Source organism: Gouania willdenowi, chromosome 4, assembly GCF_900634775.1.
Source record: "Gouania willdenowi chromosome 4, fGouWil2.1, whole genome shotgun sequence".
NCBI classification, from domain to species: Eukaryota; Metazoa; Chordata; class Actinopteri; order Blenniiformes; family Gobiesocidae; genus Gouania; species Gouania willdenowi.
Genome location: NC_041047.1, coordinates 14583858 through 14605126, shown reverse-complemented (window position 1 = coordinate 14605126; position 21269 = coordinate 14583858). Strand labels below are relative to the sequence as shown.

The following is a 21269-nucleotide window of genomic DNA, read 5'->3' as shown; positions in this document are numbered from 1 at the left end:
TTGACGTAACACAGACAAACCAATAAACAACATCGAAAATATTACCTTCTTGGTAAATGCAATGACAACATTAAGGGGCAGATTCACAAAGATCTGAACTAACGGGGGGTAAATTACATATCTTTAATTCAATCAGTCATTCAGTGACCTAAATACACACACACTCAACACCTGTCTTGCCAGGTAAAATGAGCAAAGTTTAGCTACTTCCCCCCTTTTGTTCTGCAAATAAAAACAGCACTCCTTGCAGCATTGTATATCACATCACACGCTAGTCCGAAATCAGAACATATACTCAGCAGCTCCTGAAATCCAGCACTGCTGGGGGGCAAAGATGGCCACATCATCAGCATACATGAGATGATTGATGATCCTTCTACCAAGCAACCATTCAGTTGTTTAAAAAGATTGTCCATGTACATTTTAACATTTTAAATTGACACATCCGCTGATGGTAACACCCTCATGGAAGATGAGTTCTTGAATTTTCTCATGGTTAAAATGAAGACACTTCCCATCAGAATGGATTGCGAGTTCAAAGAAAGCTCTGTGTGATCTCTGTCCTGGATCTACCCAGCGCAATATTCAGCACAGAGGAGAACAAAAAGACAAACAATGTCAAAAGTTGCCTGGCGCTACTGAATGAACTTGGTGATGAACTGCCGCCTGTGTCATTTAACAGCATTGTCATCTCATGTCTGCTTGCTAAAATTGAGAAGCTGAGTGCAAATATGACTGACGATCTGGGTCTGTGTCTTGCGAATCCTTTTGGAACCAGGGATTGACATGAGCAGAATGCTTGAAGCTGACTGGGTGGATATCCGGCTCTAAACCACAACACTGCCTCGTGAGTGGTTCGAACCGGTTCGGTTCGGGTTTGAAAGGCAAAAGCGAGAGGAGCACAAGATGGATTCTGGTGTTTGTGAACACCAGGAAAATCCATCTTGAAGGCAAGGTTAGTTTTCAGGCAGAAGCACAGCAATGTCCCAGACTCTCAGTATCACACTAGGGAATAATGAGCCAAAGCATTCTGACTTCAGAGTACATCTGTGCTATAGGACACCACATACTGTACATGACAAAGATCCACTATGACTCTGAACTGCTTAGCCCCATGTAAAGATGCTCCTATTTCAACTGAATCCTCAAACAATTGAGACAAACATTATCATGGATGCTTGCCTCATTTTTAAAGTTTTAAATACATTGCCCCCCCTCCCTTGACGGATTTTATAAGTTAAAAAAATGGCTGTCGGTGCAGGACTAAATCTGGCCAAATGGCGGGGTCTATCAGAGGCATGGAACAGGCCACCAGCCCATGTCAGAAACTGTGATACCTATTCAGCATTTAAAATTGCACTGAAACAATGTTTGAAAACTAACCAGACACGCACTCAGTTAGATTATTCACTTTTTTCCTTGGGCCTCAAAGTCTTAATCTTTATCTATATGTAACTTGTCTATGGTCCACTTGTAATGTGTAATGTTCTGTGCTATATGTATTCTTTGTATTGCGTCCTGTTGAACGTCTACTGTACAAACCTGCCTTAGGACAACAGATGAAAATTAGCCATTGTGCTAACTCCGGCATATTTACGTTGTTACTCTATGCTGACATGTTGATGAATATGCATTGTACTTATAAAAATTAATAAATAAATCTGAGTTTATCCTCTTCGCTATGTCGTAGTGGACGGATGTCATTCAGTATTGTTTCAATTTATCTGTTTTAGAATGTGCAAATTTAAAATGTTAAAATGCTGACAGAATTTACATTTCAAGAGCCAGGATTATTGTACAAACTTGTTGAGGAAACAAGTTTATATTAAAACAAACTAGAAACTTAACTCTTCCATCACTGTTCACAGCAGGAAGTACTCAGTGTTGCCGTCTTTGGTGCCTCAGCAACTTCTGGAACAAAGATGAATTAATAGAGATCAAGTCAATCATTAAAAGTTGTTCATGAAACTGAGTCAAAAGGGGGTCCCTGGGGTGGGGGGCTGCTCTCTTTAATGTATAATCTTTCTAAACAACTGAATGGTTGCAGGAGCTGCTGAATATATGTTCCGATTGCGGACGAGCATATGATGTGATATTACAGAACAAAAGGGTAGAAGGATCTGAACTTTGCTCAGTTTCACCAGGCCAGACAGGTGTTGAGTGTGTGTACCAAAATAAAGTATTTAGGTCACTTAGTTACTGATAAAAATGAAAGATATGTACAGGCAATGTTGAATGTTAAATGCAAAGGCCGATATGTTGAAAATGTTTAGTGAGCAGAGAAAAAGTTGAGACATTCCTTTATAGCTTATTGTACTCTTCTTTATACTGCCCCTTTTTGGGCTAAGTTTAAAAAGGCTAGCTCACTGATGCTCCAAGTTGCCTATAGCAACCCCATGAGGAAACTGTAAAAAGCCAAGATGGACCAGTGCAAGCAAGTTATTTTGTTATGTAAGAGCAAACTCTTCAGGCTCTGAGGAGAAACTTGATGTATGAATGTATCTGTCAATTGAGTAATTCTCAGAATTCCATCATCCAGCTGTTGACAAATCTGCATCAAAGCTCTGTATAACCAGTCATGTTTGTGGTGACATTGTTACAGTTGTCTTTTATAATAACTGCTTTCATCTGTTTTATATATATACTGTATATGTGCTTTTATCTTGTGAATACTAATTGTATTTGTTTTTTAAAACGAACAAGTCTGAAATAAAGGATGAATGAAACATACTTTTGTTTTTCAAAGCCTAACACCTCCCCCTAGTGTGACACTATTGTTATTTTACATTTTAATTATGGATTTTTGGACCATCAAACCTAAACCAGGAAACACTCATGCTTAAGAAGCAATACTAGATTATTATAACGTTCAAAATGTTTAAGTTGGGATTAAAGTCTACATTAAAAAAAAAAGAAAAGAATAAGAACAAAAAATTTAAAAACATCAACATTTCCGAGATTTTATTGAAACATGAAAATGGGAAAAAGTTAGACAATACAGTACAAATATTTTATGCTATATTTGTCAAGCTTATTTTCTACAATGCTTGTCCAGCTTGAAAGGACATGGATGGAGCACAAGTAAGATGCGAGTTCAACTCAGTTTTTAAAAGTTATTCAGTTTTGTAGCAGGTTGAAAACCTTAAAGAAAAGTGTGAAAGAAGAAATGAGCTCTATTCAAATGTTTTTAAACAAATGAACCACCTGAGCTTTTCCTATTTTAAATAATTTACTACATAAATTATTTTTCTGCTATTTAATATTTAATGTTCAACAATGTTTAAACATTTTTATTTGTAAAATTAAATGATGTGCTTTGGTGTGCATATTTTAACTGTATGAATCAAAGTCTAACTTTTTAACAATGTATTTTACCCATAAACTTATTTATTCATTTTAGTATTTATGTAAACTTATTTATCTGAAACTCTTAACCAATATTTATTACTCTTAACATGTTAGTGATTTTATATGTCAATGTTTTAACCTAAATTACACTATATATATATATATCAATTGGATCAAATAGTAATAATGTATTTTGACTAAGATGTCTCTAGGCAAACAAATTGGTAAGGCCAAACTTAAATTTGGGTCAAATGACATTTAAACAAGGAATCAGCCTGTGTACTTTAAGATGACATATATTACAACTTAAATACTTGCTTTTAGGAGCTTAACTAAATAAAAAAAAAACATTATAATTAAATAAATCTGAAAACACTCACCAACAAGATCCTTGAGCTCATCCACTGCATTGTCTGAGTATCCAAACACAGGTGTGACAGATTTTTAATTAGAGTAGTAGAAGCAGGAGCTTAGACCCAACACATATATTGGGGCTCCATCTAGTGTCTAGGTGTAGAACTACACCTACACCTGACCTAAGGTGGAGTGGACACAACAGGTGAGAAGTGAGTGAAGGTTGAGTGTTGGGAGAGGTGTTTTCTTCTGAAGTATTAGAGAGTTTGGAGTGCCATTCTTCAGACTCCTCGTCATCATCTTTTGAGAGAAAAGTCATCTCAAATGAAGTTTGACAATAATTAAATGAAAGCGCTCGCGCCGCACAGATTTTCGAAAATGCCCAATTTCGTTCTCGGCTGTTTCCATCACGGACAAAATGTGTCATTGTCAACGACCGCACATGCGCGACTCGGCCCTAGGGGTGAGTATTAACAAGGATATTGCAATACGATACATGTCACGATACTAATATATCGTGATATTCTACCTAGCTAATATTAAAATTAAAAGTAGAGATGAAAAATCAAGTTGCTGTATATGTTCGTCAGAAGACATTGATCATTCAGATGACAAATTGAGTCAAAACTATTTGCTTCAAAACATTCTATTTATTATTACTATTATTATTATATCTACGGCGCCATCTACCGGAGTGGAGGTGCGGAAGTGGCACAATTTTCAAGGTTTTTATGCAGGAATAGGAGCTGGTCAACATGCCCAGTAGTTAGGCTGCTCCGCTGAGTAAGTGACAATGTCTCTAGCAGTAGAAAGCACACGTCCACGAAAAATACAATAAGAAAAATATTGATTAAATATTAAAAAAAAAAATTAAAACCAGCACCCCAAAAATTGAGATATACCGTGAAATAGATTTTTTTGTCACATCCCTACTCAGCCCCTTCGGTTTTGCGGAACCCATGGAAGTACGTCACAAAGGATGACGGGCATCAGGACACAGGCCAACGTGTCATTTGAAGTGAACACGTAGATATAAAGTTTATGGAGTTGTGATTTAAAATGTGAAATTTACAGGCCAAAATGCAAAATGCACCCATTATACTGTAGCACAATCGAGTGGTGCACTTTTTGGTATGGGTGGTCTGTGCGCTCTTCTATATATACCCTGTAAATTCCACAGCCCACAACATATTTAAGCTGAAATCAATGTTTGTTGTTTATGTTGTAGTAAGCCACGCCCACCTTGACCAATCATGATTAACTTTGAGATATGGCCTTCAGGAGGGTCATACCCACTAAATTTGGTAAAAAATTGGTCTTTCCATTTAAAAGATACACTTTTCCCATAATTGCAGGACCAACATTATTCAAATTTGGCTCATACCACCAGTCACATGCCAACCAATGATCTCAGATTTTACTCGTTAATAATTTGCGCATGTTTTGACGGAACAAAATTCTTTACTCAAATTTAGATCAGGTCCAACTGAAGACTCAACTTTCACGCTGATTGGACAAAACCCCAAAGAAGTTTCCATTTCAGCAATCCCATGGTAATTAAGGGCCTATGTAATCTTAATGATTTAAGTAATCTTTGACTCAAGTCTCATAGAACCAGGGTTATATACATAACCTAAAGTTTTATTTCAAAATATCACTATGGGATATGGTAACTCCTGTAGTGCAGACATGCTTATCGAGCGGTACCAGCCTCCAGGGCAGAACTCTGATCACATCAGGACAGTGAAAGCACCCATGCCATGTGAGGAGCGATGCCCTGAACAGACATCTGCTGGGGACCAACGTGTGCTGGAGCAACAGCGTCAGCCAGAGCTGAGGTTCACTACCTTACGACAGCACCTACCAAGTCAGGCTAGGTAAGAGCTATATTTTACCTACTTCTCAACCTGTTGTGGTCTAGAGCAGGTGCTAGTTCTGTCAGCGTCTGTCGACTGGAATCAAGAGAATCCAGTTTCTGTGCAGTTAAACTGGCAAAAAAATGCGAGATAGCTGAGAGGACAAGAGGTGTTTGAATGGCACATATCTGTCCATGTCCGCCTTTTATAGGAAGTGGGTCTCCCCCTAGCGGACGGACGCACTTCACTGGCCAATCAGGATTGGCAGATGGAAATAAATGCTTCTGAGGAATGCAGAGGTTATTGAGACACCATGAAATATGAAATAGAACTCAAGTTATTCTGCAGGCACATTTTCAGACATTAATTACTAATAATTCATTAATTTAATTTATGCACAGGTTAATGGGTTTAGATATGCTGATACAATTTACCATTCCAAAGTGCATCACAAACTGTCTAATCTGCCCCATTTTCATTGCGCTGCAAGTCCACTGGTCACTTCCGGAACTATTGTAGGTTCCATGAGCTGCCATTACTGTAAAACTACTAACCATTGTTGTGAACGGAGTTGTCGCTACTCTTTCTATATGGTTCTGGTCAGAGCACCAGATAACATCCTGGCGTTCCCTTCAAAGATAGATTAATAGAGATCAAGTCAGTCACCAAAACGTTGGTCATATTACTGAGTGAAATGGGGGCTTTTAACATCTACAATCTTTATAAAAAACTGAATGGTTGCAGAACTGGTTTTGTGCTTAATAGAAGGATAATGATCTCTAGCACGTGATGTGATATACAGTGCTCTAAAGAGTGCAGTTTTGATTTGCAGAACAAAAGGGGAAAAGGATCTCAAGTTTGCTCAGTTTTACCTGGCAAGACAGATTAAAGTATTTAGGCAAATTAGTTACTGATGAAATGAAAGATATGTACAGGCAATCTTGAATGTTAAATGCAAAGACCAATATTTTGCCAAGAAAATCTTTAATGAGCAGAGAAAATGTTAAGACATGTCTTCATAGCTTACTGTACTGTATATACTGATCCCTCGCGGTCTATGTTTAAAAAGGCGAGCTCACTGATGCTCCAAGTTGCCTAAAACCCCATGAGGATACTGTAAAAAGCCTCAATGGACCAGTGCAAGCAAGTTGTTATTTAGGCTCTTAGGAGAAACTTGATTTATAAATGTATCTGTCAATTGAGTAATTCTCAGAATTCCATCATCCAGCTGTTGACAAATCTGCATTAAAGCTTTGTATAACCAGTCATGTTTGTGGTGACATTGTTACAGTTGTCTTTTATAATAAATGTTTTATATATATGTTCTATCTTGTGTATTTGTTTTTAAAATTTACGTCTGAAATACACGATGAATGAATCACTTTTGTTTTCCAGAACCTAACAACTCCCCCTAGTGTGACACTATTGTTACTACATTTTAATTACACATTTTTTGATCATCTAACCTAAACCAGTAAACACTTCCCATCCATGCTTAAAAAGCCATTCTTGATTATTCTAATGATCAAACTGATGGAAAAGTTGGATTTAAAGTCCACATTAATGAAAAAAAGAATAAGAACAGAAAATTTAAAAAATCAACACTTGACATTTTATTGGAGCATGAAAATGGGAAAAAGTTAGCCAATACACTACAAATATTTTGTTATATTAGAGGGGTTTTAAATCTGCAACCCAGGACAATGATCATGCCTGACAAAACATGACCAGACAGTCAAAATTACAATTACTTCTGTACTCATAACATCCATCAAAATAGGCTTTGCACAATACAGTAAAACAAGTAATCTAAATCAAAACCAGGCGACAAAGTAAAAACAAAATATGGATACAAGTATATCGTTTCTTTACAAAAGGTAAAAGGAAATCATAGAAACTGTTAACATTTACAGTGTACCTGACAAGCAGAAGTTTCACAGCGAACTTGTTTGCCAGACTCATCCCATATTACTCCTAATGAAAAAGTGATCGCCGACATGAGGAGCGGGTTTGCATTGGAGACATTCTTTACAATTACTCACATTTTAGCTGAAAAGTTGGGAAGTACCATTCTGGCACAGGAGGCGGTGGAAGGTCTAGGAGTCTAGATAAAGGGCTAAAATGCCCATTTACAGTTAAATATATACTGATGACGCTTTCTGGAATGTCCAAAAGCTCTGAAAAACTTATGAAACTCGAGTCCATTCAATGAGTCCATTTGATGGTTTAGTCATCAAACTTTATTTTCTTTCCCTGTGGTTTGGCTCCAAATCCGCCGCCACCTCTTCCACCTTAAACAAAAAAAATACAGTTTAAGAATTGGCTTCAATCACAACTTTAGGGGGAGGGACTTACATTAACAAAATACATTCTTACCTCCAAATCCACCGCGTCCACCTCTGAAACCTCCACGTCCACCGCCACGTGGACCTCCCCTTCCACCTCCTCTGCCTCCACGACCACCGAAGCCGCCACCGAAACCTCCACCACCAAACCCACCACGGCCTCCCCTGAAACCACCACCTCCTCGGCCTCCGCGGAAACCGCCTTCACCCTTAGGCCTGGCATAGTCCAGGGTCACCCTGTTTCCATCAATCTCTCCATTATCCATCGCCTCCTTTGCAGCCTTGCAGTCATCTTCATTGTCAAAGTCTACAAAGCCAAAGCTGCAAAGGCAGAGAGAAGAATTAGTTCAACTGCTGATAATAAAAAAACACCATAACCCAGCACAACCAAGCTGTTTCACATCAGACATGGGCAACTCCCACCGAGGTAGTCGCCTGTTTAAATGCGAGTATAATGTACTTCTCGTGCGAATCTGTTCACTGTCACTGACAGACAGAGCAGCGCTCTTGAGAAGAAACCAGAACTTCACCTCCATTTGATAATTACCCTTTAGATGAACCGGTTTCTCTGTCTGTGACTATTCTCGCTGATACAGAGCCATCGAAAGCTTCCCTCAAGCTCTCATCTGATGTGTCCTCAGAAAGACCCTTGACAAAGAGAGTTTTGGTTGGACCTGAAAGAGATCATATCCTTCCATTAGAACCATTACAACACAACTCTACAGGATGGATCTTGCTAAACAGACCAAATCAGGACTTGACTATCTTAAATTCTTCACAGAATTTCTGAAAAAATATGTCTTCATCACATTTGGTTAGAGTACATCATTCCATCACGAGGGATTAAACTCACCTGAGTTGCCTCGGCCACCATCTCTGCCACCACCTTCTCTGCTCTGGCTGTATTCCAGTCGAATTGTACGACCTTCAATTTCTGTGTTATTGAGGTTCTCCAAGGCGTCCTTGGCGTCATCTGTGTTCTCAAACTCTACAAAAGCAAAACTGAAAAGAAACAAAGAAATTAGATAAAACATCAGCTGTAAATGGAAATAACCTCTTAAAGCAAGGAGTGTAACAGCGATTGAGGATAGAACCGGCAAATGACAGATTACATACCGGCACCGAAGACATAGCGCTGTCTTATTGTTCCTCCGAACATTACACACATGAGTACGAACAACTACATGTATGCCAAGAAATGGAGGGTACTGTATGTGCCGACTTCTAAACCAGCGATAATTTTTTCAATGTACCTCGGATTACATGTATGCCAGTTGTAAAACACATTAACTCACCCTTTGGGCCTGCCATCTCTCTGTGGAATTCTTATAGAAACGGCCTTTTCAAATGTAGACTGTAATGATTCTTCTGTGGCGCTGAAGGAAAGATTATTCACCACCAGCGTTTTAACGGCCGATGCTACAAAAAGAAACAAGAGTAGAAACTAGATCACCTCATGACTCATATGAACCATCCAGAACCATAGTAACAATAATCTAAAAAAGTGTTAGTGAGCAGCATGGCTTCCCTACCAACCAGGTTATGCTTGATATTAATTAAATGAACAAACCTGACACGTTGGCTCCTTTCTGACTCTTTTCTCCAACATAGTCAACAATGATGGATCTTCCCTGTACATCAGCACCCTGGGTTTCTTCCAACATTTTCTCTGCTTCTGCCTCAGTTTTGAACTCAAGGTAGGCAATCCTGCAAACAGTTGAGAAACATTATCAATTAAGGACAACGATTTTATTATACATGAGGTGTAACAATAGCCTTTTCATTTGTGAATCAAAGTGATAGTTGGTCTTACCCTCTGTTTGAACCATTCTGACCAGGCGGTAACCTGACATCAACTGCATTTTCAAAAACTTCTTTCAGGTCATCAATAGTCGCAGAGAACGGAAGATTCTTGACGAACAGTGTCCTTGAGTCTCTCTCTGTGTGACATCAGATATTCATGTTAGAGAAGGCAAAATTACTACAAAAAGTGTAGTATTTAGTGTAGTACGTCCCCAGTTGAAACTACCTTTTTTGCTATCTTGGGAGTCTCCTTTGCTTCTGGCACGGTCCAGCTTCATTTCTTGACCCAAGACCTTTTTGCCATTAAGCTCCAAAGCCTTCTGCATGTCTTCCTCTGATGCAAAGTCAACATAGCCAAATTTTCTGTGCAAAGAAATCAGTGTCAGACCCAAATCAAACAAAGACTTAATTATACAAATGATGACGGTATTGTTTTGTGTTAATTAAAAATGAAGCACCATTTTTTTTTTTATTTAAACATGAAATTACAGATAAGACCAACAATTCACAATTTGTATTTTCACTTACTTTGACCCTCCTAGCCGGACCTCAACAATCTCCAGATCATTTTTGTTGAAGAATTTCTTCAGCGCCAGTTTGATCTCATCAAAGTCCTTGTTGGAGTTCAGGTTTCCGACAAAGAGACAAAAAGCTGAAAAACAAAACATTGAAACTCAGCTCATTCCATCATTTTTTTAATTATCAGTAAAGATAAAGAAAACGGGTTCAGAATATAAAAAGGTGACATCACACATCAGTATTAAGTCCCTTATTATCATCATAAATGCTTGAACTCAGGATTGTGAACCTGTGGATTAATTAATTGTACCTTCTCCATCTGACTTGGTCTTCTTAGCTGGAGGTGTGTCTTTCTTAGCGTCCGCCTTTCTTTTTGCAGGCGTCACCGGGGCAGCTGTTTAAATACATGCACACGGTTACACAGCTTTCCTTACCTGTAGATTTGACCTATTTGTGCACTTAATAAATCAAAGACTTGTATAAAATCACTTAAACACACCTTCATCCTCCTCATCATCGTCATCTTCTTCATCATCGTCGTCTTCTTCTGACTCCTCTTTAGCTTTCACCATTCCAGCTTTCTTGGCCTTGGGGGCAGGAGTTGTGTCCATCTCCTCCTCCTCAGAGTCTGAATGAACAAATGTGTTAATTTCAACTTGAAGATAAATCAGGAAATAACCCTAATATGAATAGTTCAATATCTCACCATCTTCTTCTTCCTCCTCAGATGACTCCTCCTTCGCAGGCTGCTTCTTTGCTGCAGGCTTTGCTGGAGTGGCCTTTTTGGGAGGCGGGGCTTCTTCCTCAGATTCATCATCTTCCTCATCATCATCCTCCTCGGACTCCTCAGCAGGCTGAGGCTTGGCCTTCACAGGGGCCTTCGCTGCAGGCTTGGCTGCTTTTTTGGGAGGAGGGGCTTCTTCTTCAGACTCCTCGTCATCATCTTTTGAGCAAAAAGTCATCTCAACTTACGTTTGACAATAATTACATCAAAGTATATATATCTTAAAGCAACATGTGTGTAACAGCGATTGAGGATAGAACCGGCAAATGACAGATTACATACCGGCACCGAAGACATAGCGCTGTCTTATTGTTCCTCCGAACATTACACACATGAGTACGAACAACTACATGTATGCCAAGAAATGGAGGGTGCTGTATGTGCTGACTAATATAATTATCTCAATGTTCAAACAAGATTAAGAAGAAATCTCACCATCATCATCTTCATCCTCAGATTCTTCAGCCTTTGCTGGGGGTGCTTTGGCTTTTTTTGCTGGTGTCGCTTTGGCAGGTGTTTTCTTGGGTGGTGGGGCTTCCTCCTCAGATTCTTCTACAACATTAGAGACATTACAAAACGTTTATTCTGTGAAATTGCTACGAGGCATTGTAAAAAAAAACAAAAAAAAAAACAACTGATGTAGGAACACGGGATCAATAGGGACAATTACAACAAAATTATATCACTTATGAATGACTGCACGTTATTTCAATCTTATTTTACCCTGTTCACAAATTAACTTACAGCAGATGAACTATGTAATTGATTTTAACGTTTAAAAAATGTACCACTTTAGAATACTTACTTGAGTTTGGAGCCTAATGCATGTAAAACATGATGAATGTAATTACATTAATCTAATATAATAAAATAAATAAAATGTGACGTACCAGACTCATCATCATCTTCACTTTCGGCTTTTTTGGCTACAACACCATTTTTTGCAGCCTTTCCTTTCTTCACTGCCTTAGGTGGTGGGGCCTGTAATTTTAGGAACAATTTATATATATAAAAAAAGAACAATCCTGGGGTATACAACCATGTTTAAATACTTATTCGCACTGTACCTCTTCTTCTTCACTCATGTCCTCCTCGCTGGACTCTTCTTCCACATCTTTTGGTGGTGGGGGAGCCTTTTTCTTTTGAGCAACTTGCTTTTTTTCTGCCTGATAAAATAGATATTTAATATATGACAAAGTTATCCAAGGATGAAACTGCCCAAGTGTTTCAGCAATTTACAAAAAAAGAAAAGATGTGAAAGACTGCCCAAAATTGAGATCTGTGGAAATATCTACGAGGGGCTGATAATATTTCGTTTTTAGTGCACAAACTTAATGCATATAACAAATATTGTTCACTAACAAACAAAAGGAAAATGTTAAACCTCCATGTGGCAGACCTCAATGATACCGACAACGTTTTCTTAATACTTGTGGAGCATTTCTTTTGGGTACCTCTGCTTTGGTTATTAATTAACATATAAACAGTTTTTTCGCACGTAAAACTACTTTAAACATCAAGATTAACAGTATTATTCATAGGTAATTGCAGTTTCCTGTTATTAATTTCATGTGCTGTCTTAGCCTAAATACAGTAATCAGGTTATTGTCCTAAACTTACCACAAAACTTACCACAAAAACATAGAATAGGAACATTTATAGCGGATATCAATGAATATTGATTTATTTGTGTCTAACCGAGGCCAACGTTGACGTACGGAGTGACGATCGTCTCCTCGTGTCACTCGGAGCAAACGCACTAACCACGTGGCGAGCCCAGTAGCATGTTGGCTAACATGCGCGTGCAAACAAGGGTTAGCCCTAGCACACACAACGCATGTTCAGAATCAGATAAGTTGTTAAACTGCTAAGCGTGTTTGCACGTGTAGGGAATGTCGTGATGGCAAAGAAAGAAAACAAATATCACTATTTTGGCCAGTGTTACATTTTGAATATTTACTGTGACGTATGAAAAGCTATGGGTGGTTAACCAATTTATTAATGAACTAGATCACTGATATTTAATAATGCAAACAGATTACAGCGTCATTAATGGATGGCAAAAATATTTTGGCGGTAAAATAGGACATACTTTCCCCAAATGAAATTTCGGATACATTGTGGAAATTTTATAAATGGCCGAAAGCAAAGATGGTGTGCCATTTTGTTTTAGCATTAGCGGGCCTGAAGGGGAGAAACCATCATGGCTGATCTGAACGAAAACGAAACGTTGACCATGGAAACCCATTTATAACCATAGCTAATAACAAAGCATGACAAAGCATGTAAACTTAATAATCAAAACCATACGCGTCCATTTCTTCACGGTGTAAAACATCCCCAACGTGCGACGGGGTTTAATACATGTGCAGCCTGTGCGTGGAGGCCTCCTTCGTTAACAGCGAGCCTTGTCGTTTCCGTGCGCGCCATTTTAAGATAAATATCGGGTGCGTTGCGGCTTACCTTTGCTAACTTCACCATGGTGTTGGTCTGTGGTGTGTTTCGGTGAAACACGGGGAGCTGCTGAGCTGTTGGAGACGAGACTGGGAGCAGCTGAGTTCCGCACGTGGCTCTGGGACAGGAAAGACGGAGGAGCTCAGATACCCTAGCCCTCGTGCTATGCGCGCTCACGACAACCCGCCCCCTCCCAGGAGTGAGCCAATCAGAACGCAGTGTATCTGCAGCGTGCCCGCGCTTCTTCGCCTACAACTTCAGATAGAAATGTGTTCTACCCCCGCCCCCCCAAAAAACTCATCTTTAATCAAAACAAAATGTTAAAATGTTAACTTTTTATTTGTGTTTAATTAAAATATTGTGTAGTTTGAAAACAGGATCTTATGTTGCATTTGTTCTTTTTTTTGTCTTTAGTTAAGCTATTCTAAGTATTTATATTTTTGCATTCGCAGATGTTTAAACTTTCTATACATAATGTAAACTGGCAATTTTTCACAGTAAACACTTTGCACGATAAAAATATAATAATAATATAATTTTAAAAGCATTGGGTTTTCTGTTCAGAAAAGGACATTTTTAAAAAAGCAACAAAAAAGTAGATGAATTTCAAGGCACTTTTCATTATAAGGGTCAAGAAGGGAAAAAAAAAAAAACTTTAAAAAGTGACACACTGTCTTGTTCAAAAGCAGCATTTAAACAATGATACATTCATGGTTTAACGTTATAGTGTGTCTGTCGTATACCACGCACGCAGCCGTTGAACCACGTGGTCCAGGCCAGCTGCTGCAGACCATCACCACGTGTGTCAAAATAGCTGACCACAGCAAAGCCCGATGCAAAACACTACAAACATGTTTTAATAGTTTCTTAAAAGGAACGAACTATTTTCGTTCAATAATGTGTTTTTACGTTTTGATGACAGTAGGTCTATTACATTTGGATTCCGAGCTGTTAGATGTTTTTTTTTTTTTTTTTTTTTTTAATGAGAAAGTGTCATTGTATCCTCCATGTATTTTCCTTTGCCATTTTTTGCAAAAAAAGTAAATTAGTAAATGTAATGTCAGTAAATGAATCTGCCAACATGCAGCTCACATAATAAGAGTTCACATTCTAAATGTAGTTCTATTTTGGGCTCAAGTACTTAGAGCACTTAACACTTAACGCCACACAGAGGCAGCATTGAGTTTAGTCACAAAATAACAGCTCCAGAATAAAGGTCCATCCATCCATCCATCCATCCATCCATCCATGACAGTCTTCTAGTTTTTGTCTAATTATTACTAATGTTTCTTCAATTGATTTTGTATTCAAATAATCAGATGGAAATCTTTGTTTTACCAACCAAAAATGACTTCTGCTGGCCTCTCATAAAGAATTAAGAATTAAGATGAATATATTTCATACTCTAATGACATCTACAGTACTTGTTGTTTATGTCAGCATTATGGAGACCACCTTTTCAATCTTTCTCTGGGGAGAAAACACAATTATACGTATGCCAATACCGTTTTTTTAATCTATAACATGTATTTAGCCATACACTTTTCTTACCTATTTCATTTTTTCAGTTGAGTTGCATCATTTGAGGTTTGTTGGGGATTTTATACCTTTTAACAGTAACTATATTCACATTCGGAGACATCTATACCGTACAACTTATTAGTTTCACCCACATTGAACAAATGCCTGATGAAATATTTTCCATCGATAAAATCATTTAAAGAATCTTCACGTGACTGAAATGTACAAACTAAATCATTTTTATCTGCATTTTGGAATTTCTCCTTCCTGTATTATATTGAGCAGTTGTTTGTTTTAATAGAAACCAAATTATTGTCACATTTTCTACTTGTAAACCTTAACAGAATAATACTTTCCTACTCCCTCCTTGTTTCTTAGGACGTCTGAATATTTCAATGCCATATATATATATATATATATATATATATATATATATGGTGTGTTTTGGATAGGATAAAGATAGATCACCTTTATTGTCATAGATGTACAGGTAAATTCATGAATTTGGTTCTTTGCTTTGAACCTAACCCTGAGAGGTATTGGGCAGTTACAGTGTCTCACTTACTTAACATCCCAGAGTGGATTTGAACCAGCAACCCTGAAGTTTCAGCACTGCTTCCTTGCCCAGAACCTTAAGTGTGTCCCATCATTACATCACAACACAGTGTTCCACAGACCCTGAAGATTTGTTGGCAGATGATATTTTTGAAACATGAGAAATATGACTTCTGCTTTTTAACGTACTGTATGACCGTAAGGAGAAGTGGACAGACAAAACCCTATAACCCCAATTAAATCATATATGATACATGAGTTTTGGAACTCTCTACATGATCAATGTGATTTTTTTTTTTCTTGAACAAAACATGTATATGATTATATACATGCAATACAAGCATAATCCACCATGGGGCAGTATTTAGTTCAGCAGAGGCCTTTCCAGCAGCTCTACAAGATTGTTATTTATGAGGAAAAATGAACAGGTGGTTTAAGAAGAACTTTTCCAATTTTTAAAAGATTAAAGTAAGAAAAACTGAAACACCAATAGAAAGAGTTACTGGGTTGATGCAGTGTGATAGTTTATATTTCATAATCTCTGTTTTAGTAAAATCATGTTGAAAATGGTGTTTCAGGTTTGATGCAGCAGGTGTATGAGGTCATGTAACTCTAAATCAATCAAAGGTCATTTTATCGCATTTCATGCATGTTACATACTATCAAGGAGCAACAAGTATAATTGCATAACTTGATAACCAACATGGAAAACAGACAGACGTAAGCACCGTGAAGACCACTTTACCCATGTGCACTGTGAGAAATGCTGAGTGCATCTCTATCTGAACAAGGACAGGAACTGTTTTCATGCTGACCACCACCAGGCAAAATAAATAGTTTGTGATCCACAAAATGAGGAAAAATAAGTGAAATGTTAAATGTTATAGACTTCACGGTGCCACTACCATTGCTGCATATCTCATTGTTGCATGGAAATAGCACTAAAAATTGTCATATGTATGTACTGTATGTATGTTGACATGTTGGTTATTTATTATGTTTTTGTTGGTAAAAAAAATTAAATAAAAATAAATAAATAAATTATATATATTTAGACATTGATTAAAACTCATAAATGGAAATTGATATTTGAATATTTCTTTTGGAGTTGTTCATGGGGACCAATGAAGGCTACAGTTTCAAAACATTGGAATTTTCGGTCAATTATTGAATGATTTAGGCTTGCACTTTGCTCAGGGGACCCTCTAAAAAGTAGGTGATACGGGTGTGAAAAGTGTTGGTCTCCTCAAATCTGGTTCTTAATCCAATGGTGTTCTGGTCACTTCTTCTTCTTTGGCCAGCAATCCCATCGTTCATAGTTGTGGTTAAGCGCTAAACACTAAACAAACAAACTTTTTTTTTGTGGTTCCCAAAATTGTAAAAGACAGGTTATTAGTCAGACAAACTGGGGTTTATGTTTAGGCAGTTATTGAAGTCATTGGTCCTACTTTAATTTGTTTGGTCTTATATTGGCAGCAGACACAATCCCACAAGCAATAGGACAATGATGACTGGGTCTGTAAGTAAACAAATAATTGGTCTTATATCTGCTGCATGCTATCAACAATGTACAAAGTGCAAATAGCATTTACATTATCAGGATGCTTGGTATATTTATCAGTATAGTGCATTTTCTTGCAAAAGTTTATTTTTGATTATTCTATTACCTCAGCTGTCTGTATGGTGTCATTTGTTATTATTTTTATTGACCTGTTTTGGAACGCTGCATCTATTATTGACTCATTTTATACATTGTGGATCCTCCAACGTCCAGGTTGAATCCGAAAAGCTCAACACCCAGCTGTTTGGAATTCTGTCTCTTATTATATAGACACAATTACCCTTGTGCAACCGTTCAAGTTAAGACTCATATGAGTAAAGTTTTAGTGGAGTTAAATAACCCTCACCATAAAAATGCATTATTTATTTTTCTTTTAAATAAATATTTAAAAAAAAAAGATATATATAAAAAGATAAAAAAAATATCCCATTTTAGTAAAACACAAACACCAGGAGAAGGTACTTGTAAGTGCACATGGATAATATTATTATTCTTTTTAATAATTTTTTGAAACATTTACATCTATCTGAGACAAAAACAAAACTATAATTCATCTGCATTTTCATCCATTTTTCAAAATATCACATAAATAACTCATATTTATAAATATCTCTTTTTTTCCCCCCCAAACATATAAATAGTTTCTTTGTACATAAATACATGTATGTAGAGGAAGATGAAGTACACAAATGTACAGCAGTAGCAGCAGCAGCATCAATATACAGCTTTGCAGTCTGTAGTTTTTACACCATAAAGTTCACCCACGGTACGGTATCATGTCGACTGCCTGGTATACATACTGTATATGTATATATATACGTATATATTCCTGCATGTATACATATTCCTATGATAATTTCATAGCCTATCCAGCCCAGTCTTTGATTAAGCTGCTTGTGGTGGTGGCTTTCGAACAAAATAAATCTTTCAGTTGATGAGCTTTTCTTTCTTCCTCAGGTGAGAACAAAGTGAACGTCTGTTGTCCAAACCCATCGTCCAAAGATCTGGGGAAGAGAAGGAGCACATTTTACAATAAACTTTTAAAAAACATGATTGGTTTGACTGACAAATACCTAAACACCTCACATGATGTAATACATATCTGACACAGACTTATCTATTGGATGACGAAAAGCACACTCCTTGTTAGTCATTTAATCAAAGTCCCCAGACAGGATGCACACACTTCACCACAACCCCATAAAGTGCTTTAAGCCTCTGGACTAATTGTGTGTCACCTCGCTTCCTCGTTATTTTGTCCACAAACGTTAGCCCCTTTGTTGTTTTTTTGCAGAAAACATTCAGTAAAAGAAAATAAGGCTTCCCAGAAAGATCTTGATCACCACAGGGTGCTTAAGTGTGCGTCTACATTTCCACTTCCTTCCTTCATCTCAAACTGCTCTTTTTTCTTTCATTCTTCTTTCAAACATTACATATTGTTCCTGAGCTTTCTAGGTAAAGCAAAGGGGATGATTCATGATGATGTACATAAACACAAAAGCGGACTTCCTAAATACCCACTGGACTGTTTCCCATCTGTTCCTTAATGCTGGTTTTAAGTGGGCTTTCCTGCTGTCTTAAAGGGATTCCTGACCTAAGAGGGGACACCACCATGAGGCCTGATGATATCACTGTTTTTAAAGACAGACTTTTTCCTCTCTACTGTAGCTTAGTGTGAATTTATGCTTAAGTAGTTTTTTTCATAAGAAGTTAAGCCAAAAAATGTGGCTCAATTCAGTTGTTGTTGTTGTTATTATTATTAAACAAAACACAATCTTGAACAACTGTATTTCTATACAGATCTAGTTCAATATTATTATTATTATTATTATTATTATTATTATTATTATTATTATTATTATTATTATTATTAATAAACATTTATTATAACTCTAACCTACTTTGAACTGTCATTGATGGCCCTGGGTTTCTGGTTTCATTAAAAAAACAAAAACAAACAATCAACAAACTTTTATCAGATAGGATTTGAATTCTTTCCTGAACAAACTTATAGGTTTTATAATACGTTTTCACAAACTGCAATCTTCCTCTATTCACACTGGGTTCAATAAGTTCACCATTATCCGAATAGTTAATCCATCCATAGAAGCAAGATAACTCACCGTTGCAGAGCTTTGTCCAACCCTAGCAACCCATGCCACTGATGGTTCCTATCCTGTCCATCTTGTGCCCGAAGCAGCCGCTCCGTGACGCCGATCCTCCTTTCTTGCTTCCCGATTTGTGTCTCCTGGTCGAAGGTTGATCATTAAGGAGCCGAGCCCACATCCCCCTGGCCCTGGTGTCCATCCGTAAATCTCGCAGTAATCGTATCCGAGAGCGCACGGCTTCCAGTTGTCTCTCCCTCTCATCCGACTCCAGAAACTCTGCCAGCTCCTCACCCAGCAAACTTTTGAGGGACTGAAAGACGGAGAAATGAATAAAACTTCTATCCATTAGAAAAACACAACGCATAATGATGCAATTCAAATGCTTGATGAATACGTAATGGCACCCTGAGCAAGATTGGCCAACAGTGCTTTTACGCACGGCTCTGACTGTGCGCCAAACGCCTTTTAGTAGATTTTCCTTACCACAAATATATGGAAATATGAAGAAACAATATATTCACAACCAAAAATAAGACTCAGTTACGATCTATGTTTAATTTTGTGGGCGAATAATATCTAATTAGAAGCACAGCCCTGTCACCTTCCACCAATGATTCTGTTAAGGCTGGTAAATGACTATACTGGCTCCATAATCACATATTCTTCTGAGCTTTTAATATAATTAAACACAGTTTTCAAATGCCGGCGATTCATTTCATAAGCTAGTTGTTAAATATTCGACAGATCGTGCCTTTACGCACGGTGCGTAAAGTTGGAGATTCATTTACCAAAAGAATAAAAAAATGTCTTGGTTTATGGTTTAAAGAAATGCGTTTTGTCTGTGAATGTTCAAAATCCACCATCCATGGTCCTTTAATATTTCAATATAACCTCATCAACAGTGGATTTGATCCTCAGAAAATAGAAATTTATGTTCACAGATCTGCAGTTTTCTGAAAATTATCCAGATTGGTCATAGCGCATCACTAAAGAATCTGCATCCAGGTGAGAAGCAAATGAAATTCCAGTCATGATGAGGCAAGTGACTTCTTCTTACCTTCTGCTGCGCTTGCGATAAAGGTTTTGCTCCAATCCTCACTGAAAGCATCGTGACCACAAGTCCACACGCTACCAAGTATGACAAGTTCATGCTTGAGAAGTCTTGTATTCTCTTTCAGACTTCCAGATTCGGAAAGAATTGACAATCAGTCGTTGAGTTCTTCCTTTTTGCTCTGAAGCTTCTCCCAGGCTCATCTAAACCCTGTGCATTTATCCTCAGCGCTTTATAGGCAGGCGGTGGTGATGTCACTACAACCTGCGTAATGGCCCGCATTCGTCGCCAATCCCTCGTTTTCCCTACCTGCCTTTGTGCACGTAACGCTCAGATTTAGTTGACAAAACAAAAGTAGTTAAAAGTTCAGAGAGAAAAAAAAAAAAAAGATATTAAGACGGACAACCTTTTAACTTTAGATCAGCAGCACAGATAGCAGCATTTGAAACCAGAGGTGGTTTCAAAGGCATGAGAGGAGATGAAAAGCAACTCTGGCATGAAAATGACTTTTTGGATGCCAGGCACCTGAAATATCTCAGTATGTCCTACAATAAGCAGCTTGGGAAAGAAATATCATTACTAAAAGCTTTCCACTTCAAAATAAAATAAAAAAAGAAAGAAAAAAGAGAAAGGCATTTCTGTAGATGTTTTAGAAGTTTACCATCATGCATTGTTGTGAGTGTCCTAAAGAAATACATGATGTGCCATTGAGTGCCACTTTTTGTTGAACAGTTTGTCAAATAATGCCCAAAGCAATGAATTTCATTTTGAGAACTTAGACTTCTGTGTGTAAAAGCAGTTCCTCGACCCCATGAAGTGACGTAACCCTTTGGTTCATAGATGTGAAATAGATTTAAACTCACATATCCCAGCAATGATTCATTTTAAAAAGAGAACACTACATCATTAGGTGTCTTGATGGAAATCCCATTCTAGGCATCATTAGGTCAGAAGGGCTTGTGCATGGTTTTGTGGATCTTGGCGTTATCTTGTAGTTGACTTTTTTTTTT

General features: G+C 37.6%; 2 protein-coding genes and 2 non-coding genes across 4 annotated transcripts; all 4 read right to left on the bottom strand.

The window, feature by feature from the left end:
- Positions 1-7147: 7147 nt before the first annotated feature.
- ncl (nucleolin) lies at positions 7148-13652 on the bottom strand. Its single transcript, XM_028444320.1, has 16 exons — positions 13473-13652; positions 12077-12175; positions 11900-11990; positions 11445-11561; positions 10932-11168; positions 10725-10853; positions 10536-10619; positions 10235-10358; positions 9933-10069; positions 9717-9843; positions 9474-9610; positions 9199-9322; positions 8757-8905; positions 8451-8577; positions 7935-8224; positions 7148-7849 (listed from the first exon to the last, which is right to left on the bottom strand). The coding sequence occupies exons 1-16, from the start codon at positions 13488-13490 to the stop codon at positions 7785-7787; spliced, it is 2055 nt and encodes a 684-aa protein (XP_028300121.1). The 5' UTR covers positions 13491-13652; the 3' UTR covers positions 7148-7784.
- Positions 8971-9108, bottom strand: LOC114462710 (small nucleolar RNA SNORA57). The gene has a single exon (XR_003674016.1). It is a non-coding gene; the product is annotated as a small nucleolar RNA SNORA57 (small nucleolar RNA).
- Positions 11243-11380, bottom strand: LOC114462711 (small nucleolar RNA SNORA57). The gene has a single exon (XR_003674017.1). It is a non-coding gene; the product is annotated as a small nucleolar RNA SNORA57 (small nucleolar RNA).
- A 4199-nt stretch (positions 13653-17851) lies between the features above and the next one.
- nppc (natriuretic peptide C) lies at positions 17852-20448 on the bottom strand. The gene is made up of 3 exons (XM_028445181.1): positions 20266-20448; positions 19224-19518; positions 17852-18104 (listed from the first exon to the last, which is right to left on the bottom strand). Exons 1-2 carry the CDS (start codon positions 20356-20358, stop codon positions 19246-19248), a joined length of 366 nt encoding a protein of 121 aa, XP_028300982.1. The 5' UTR covers positions 20359-20448; the 3' UTR covers positions 17852-18104; positions 19224-19245.
- Between the last annotated feature and the right edge of the window lie 821 nt (positions 20449-21269).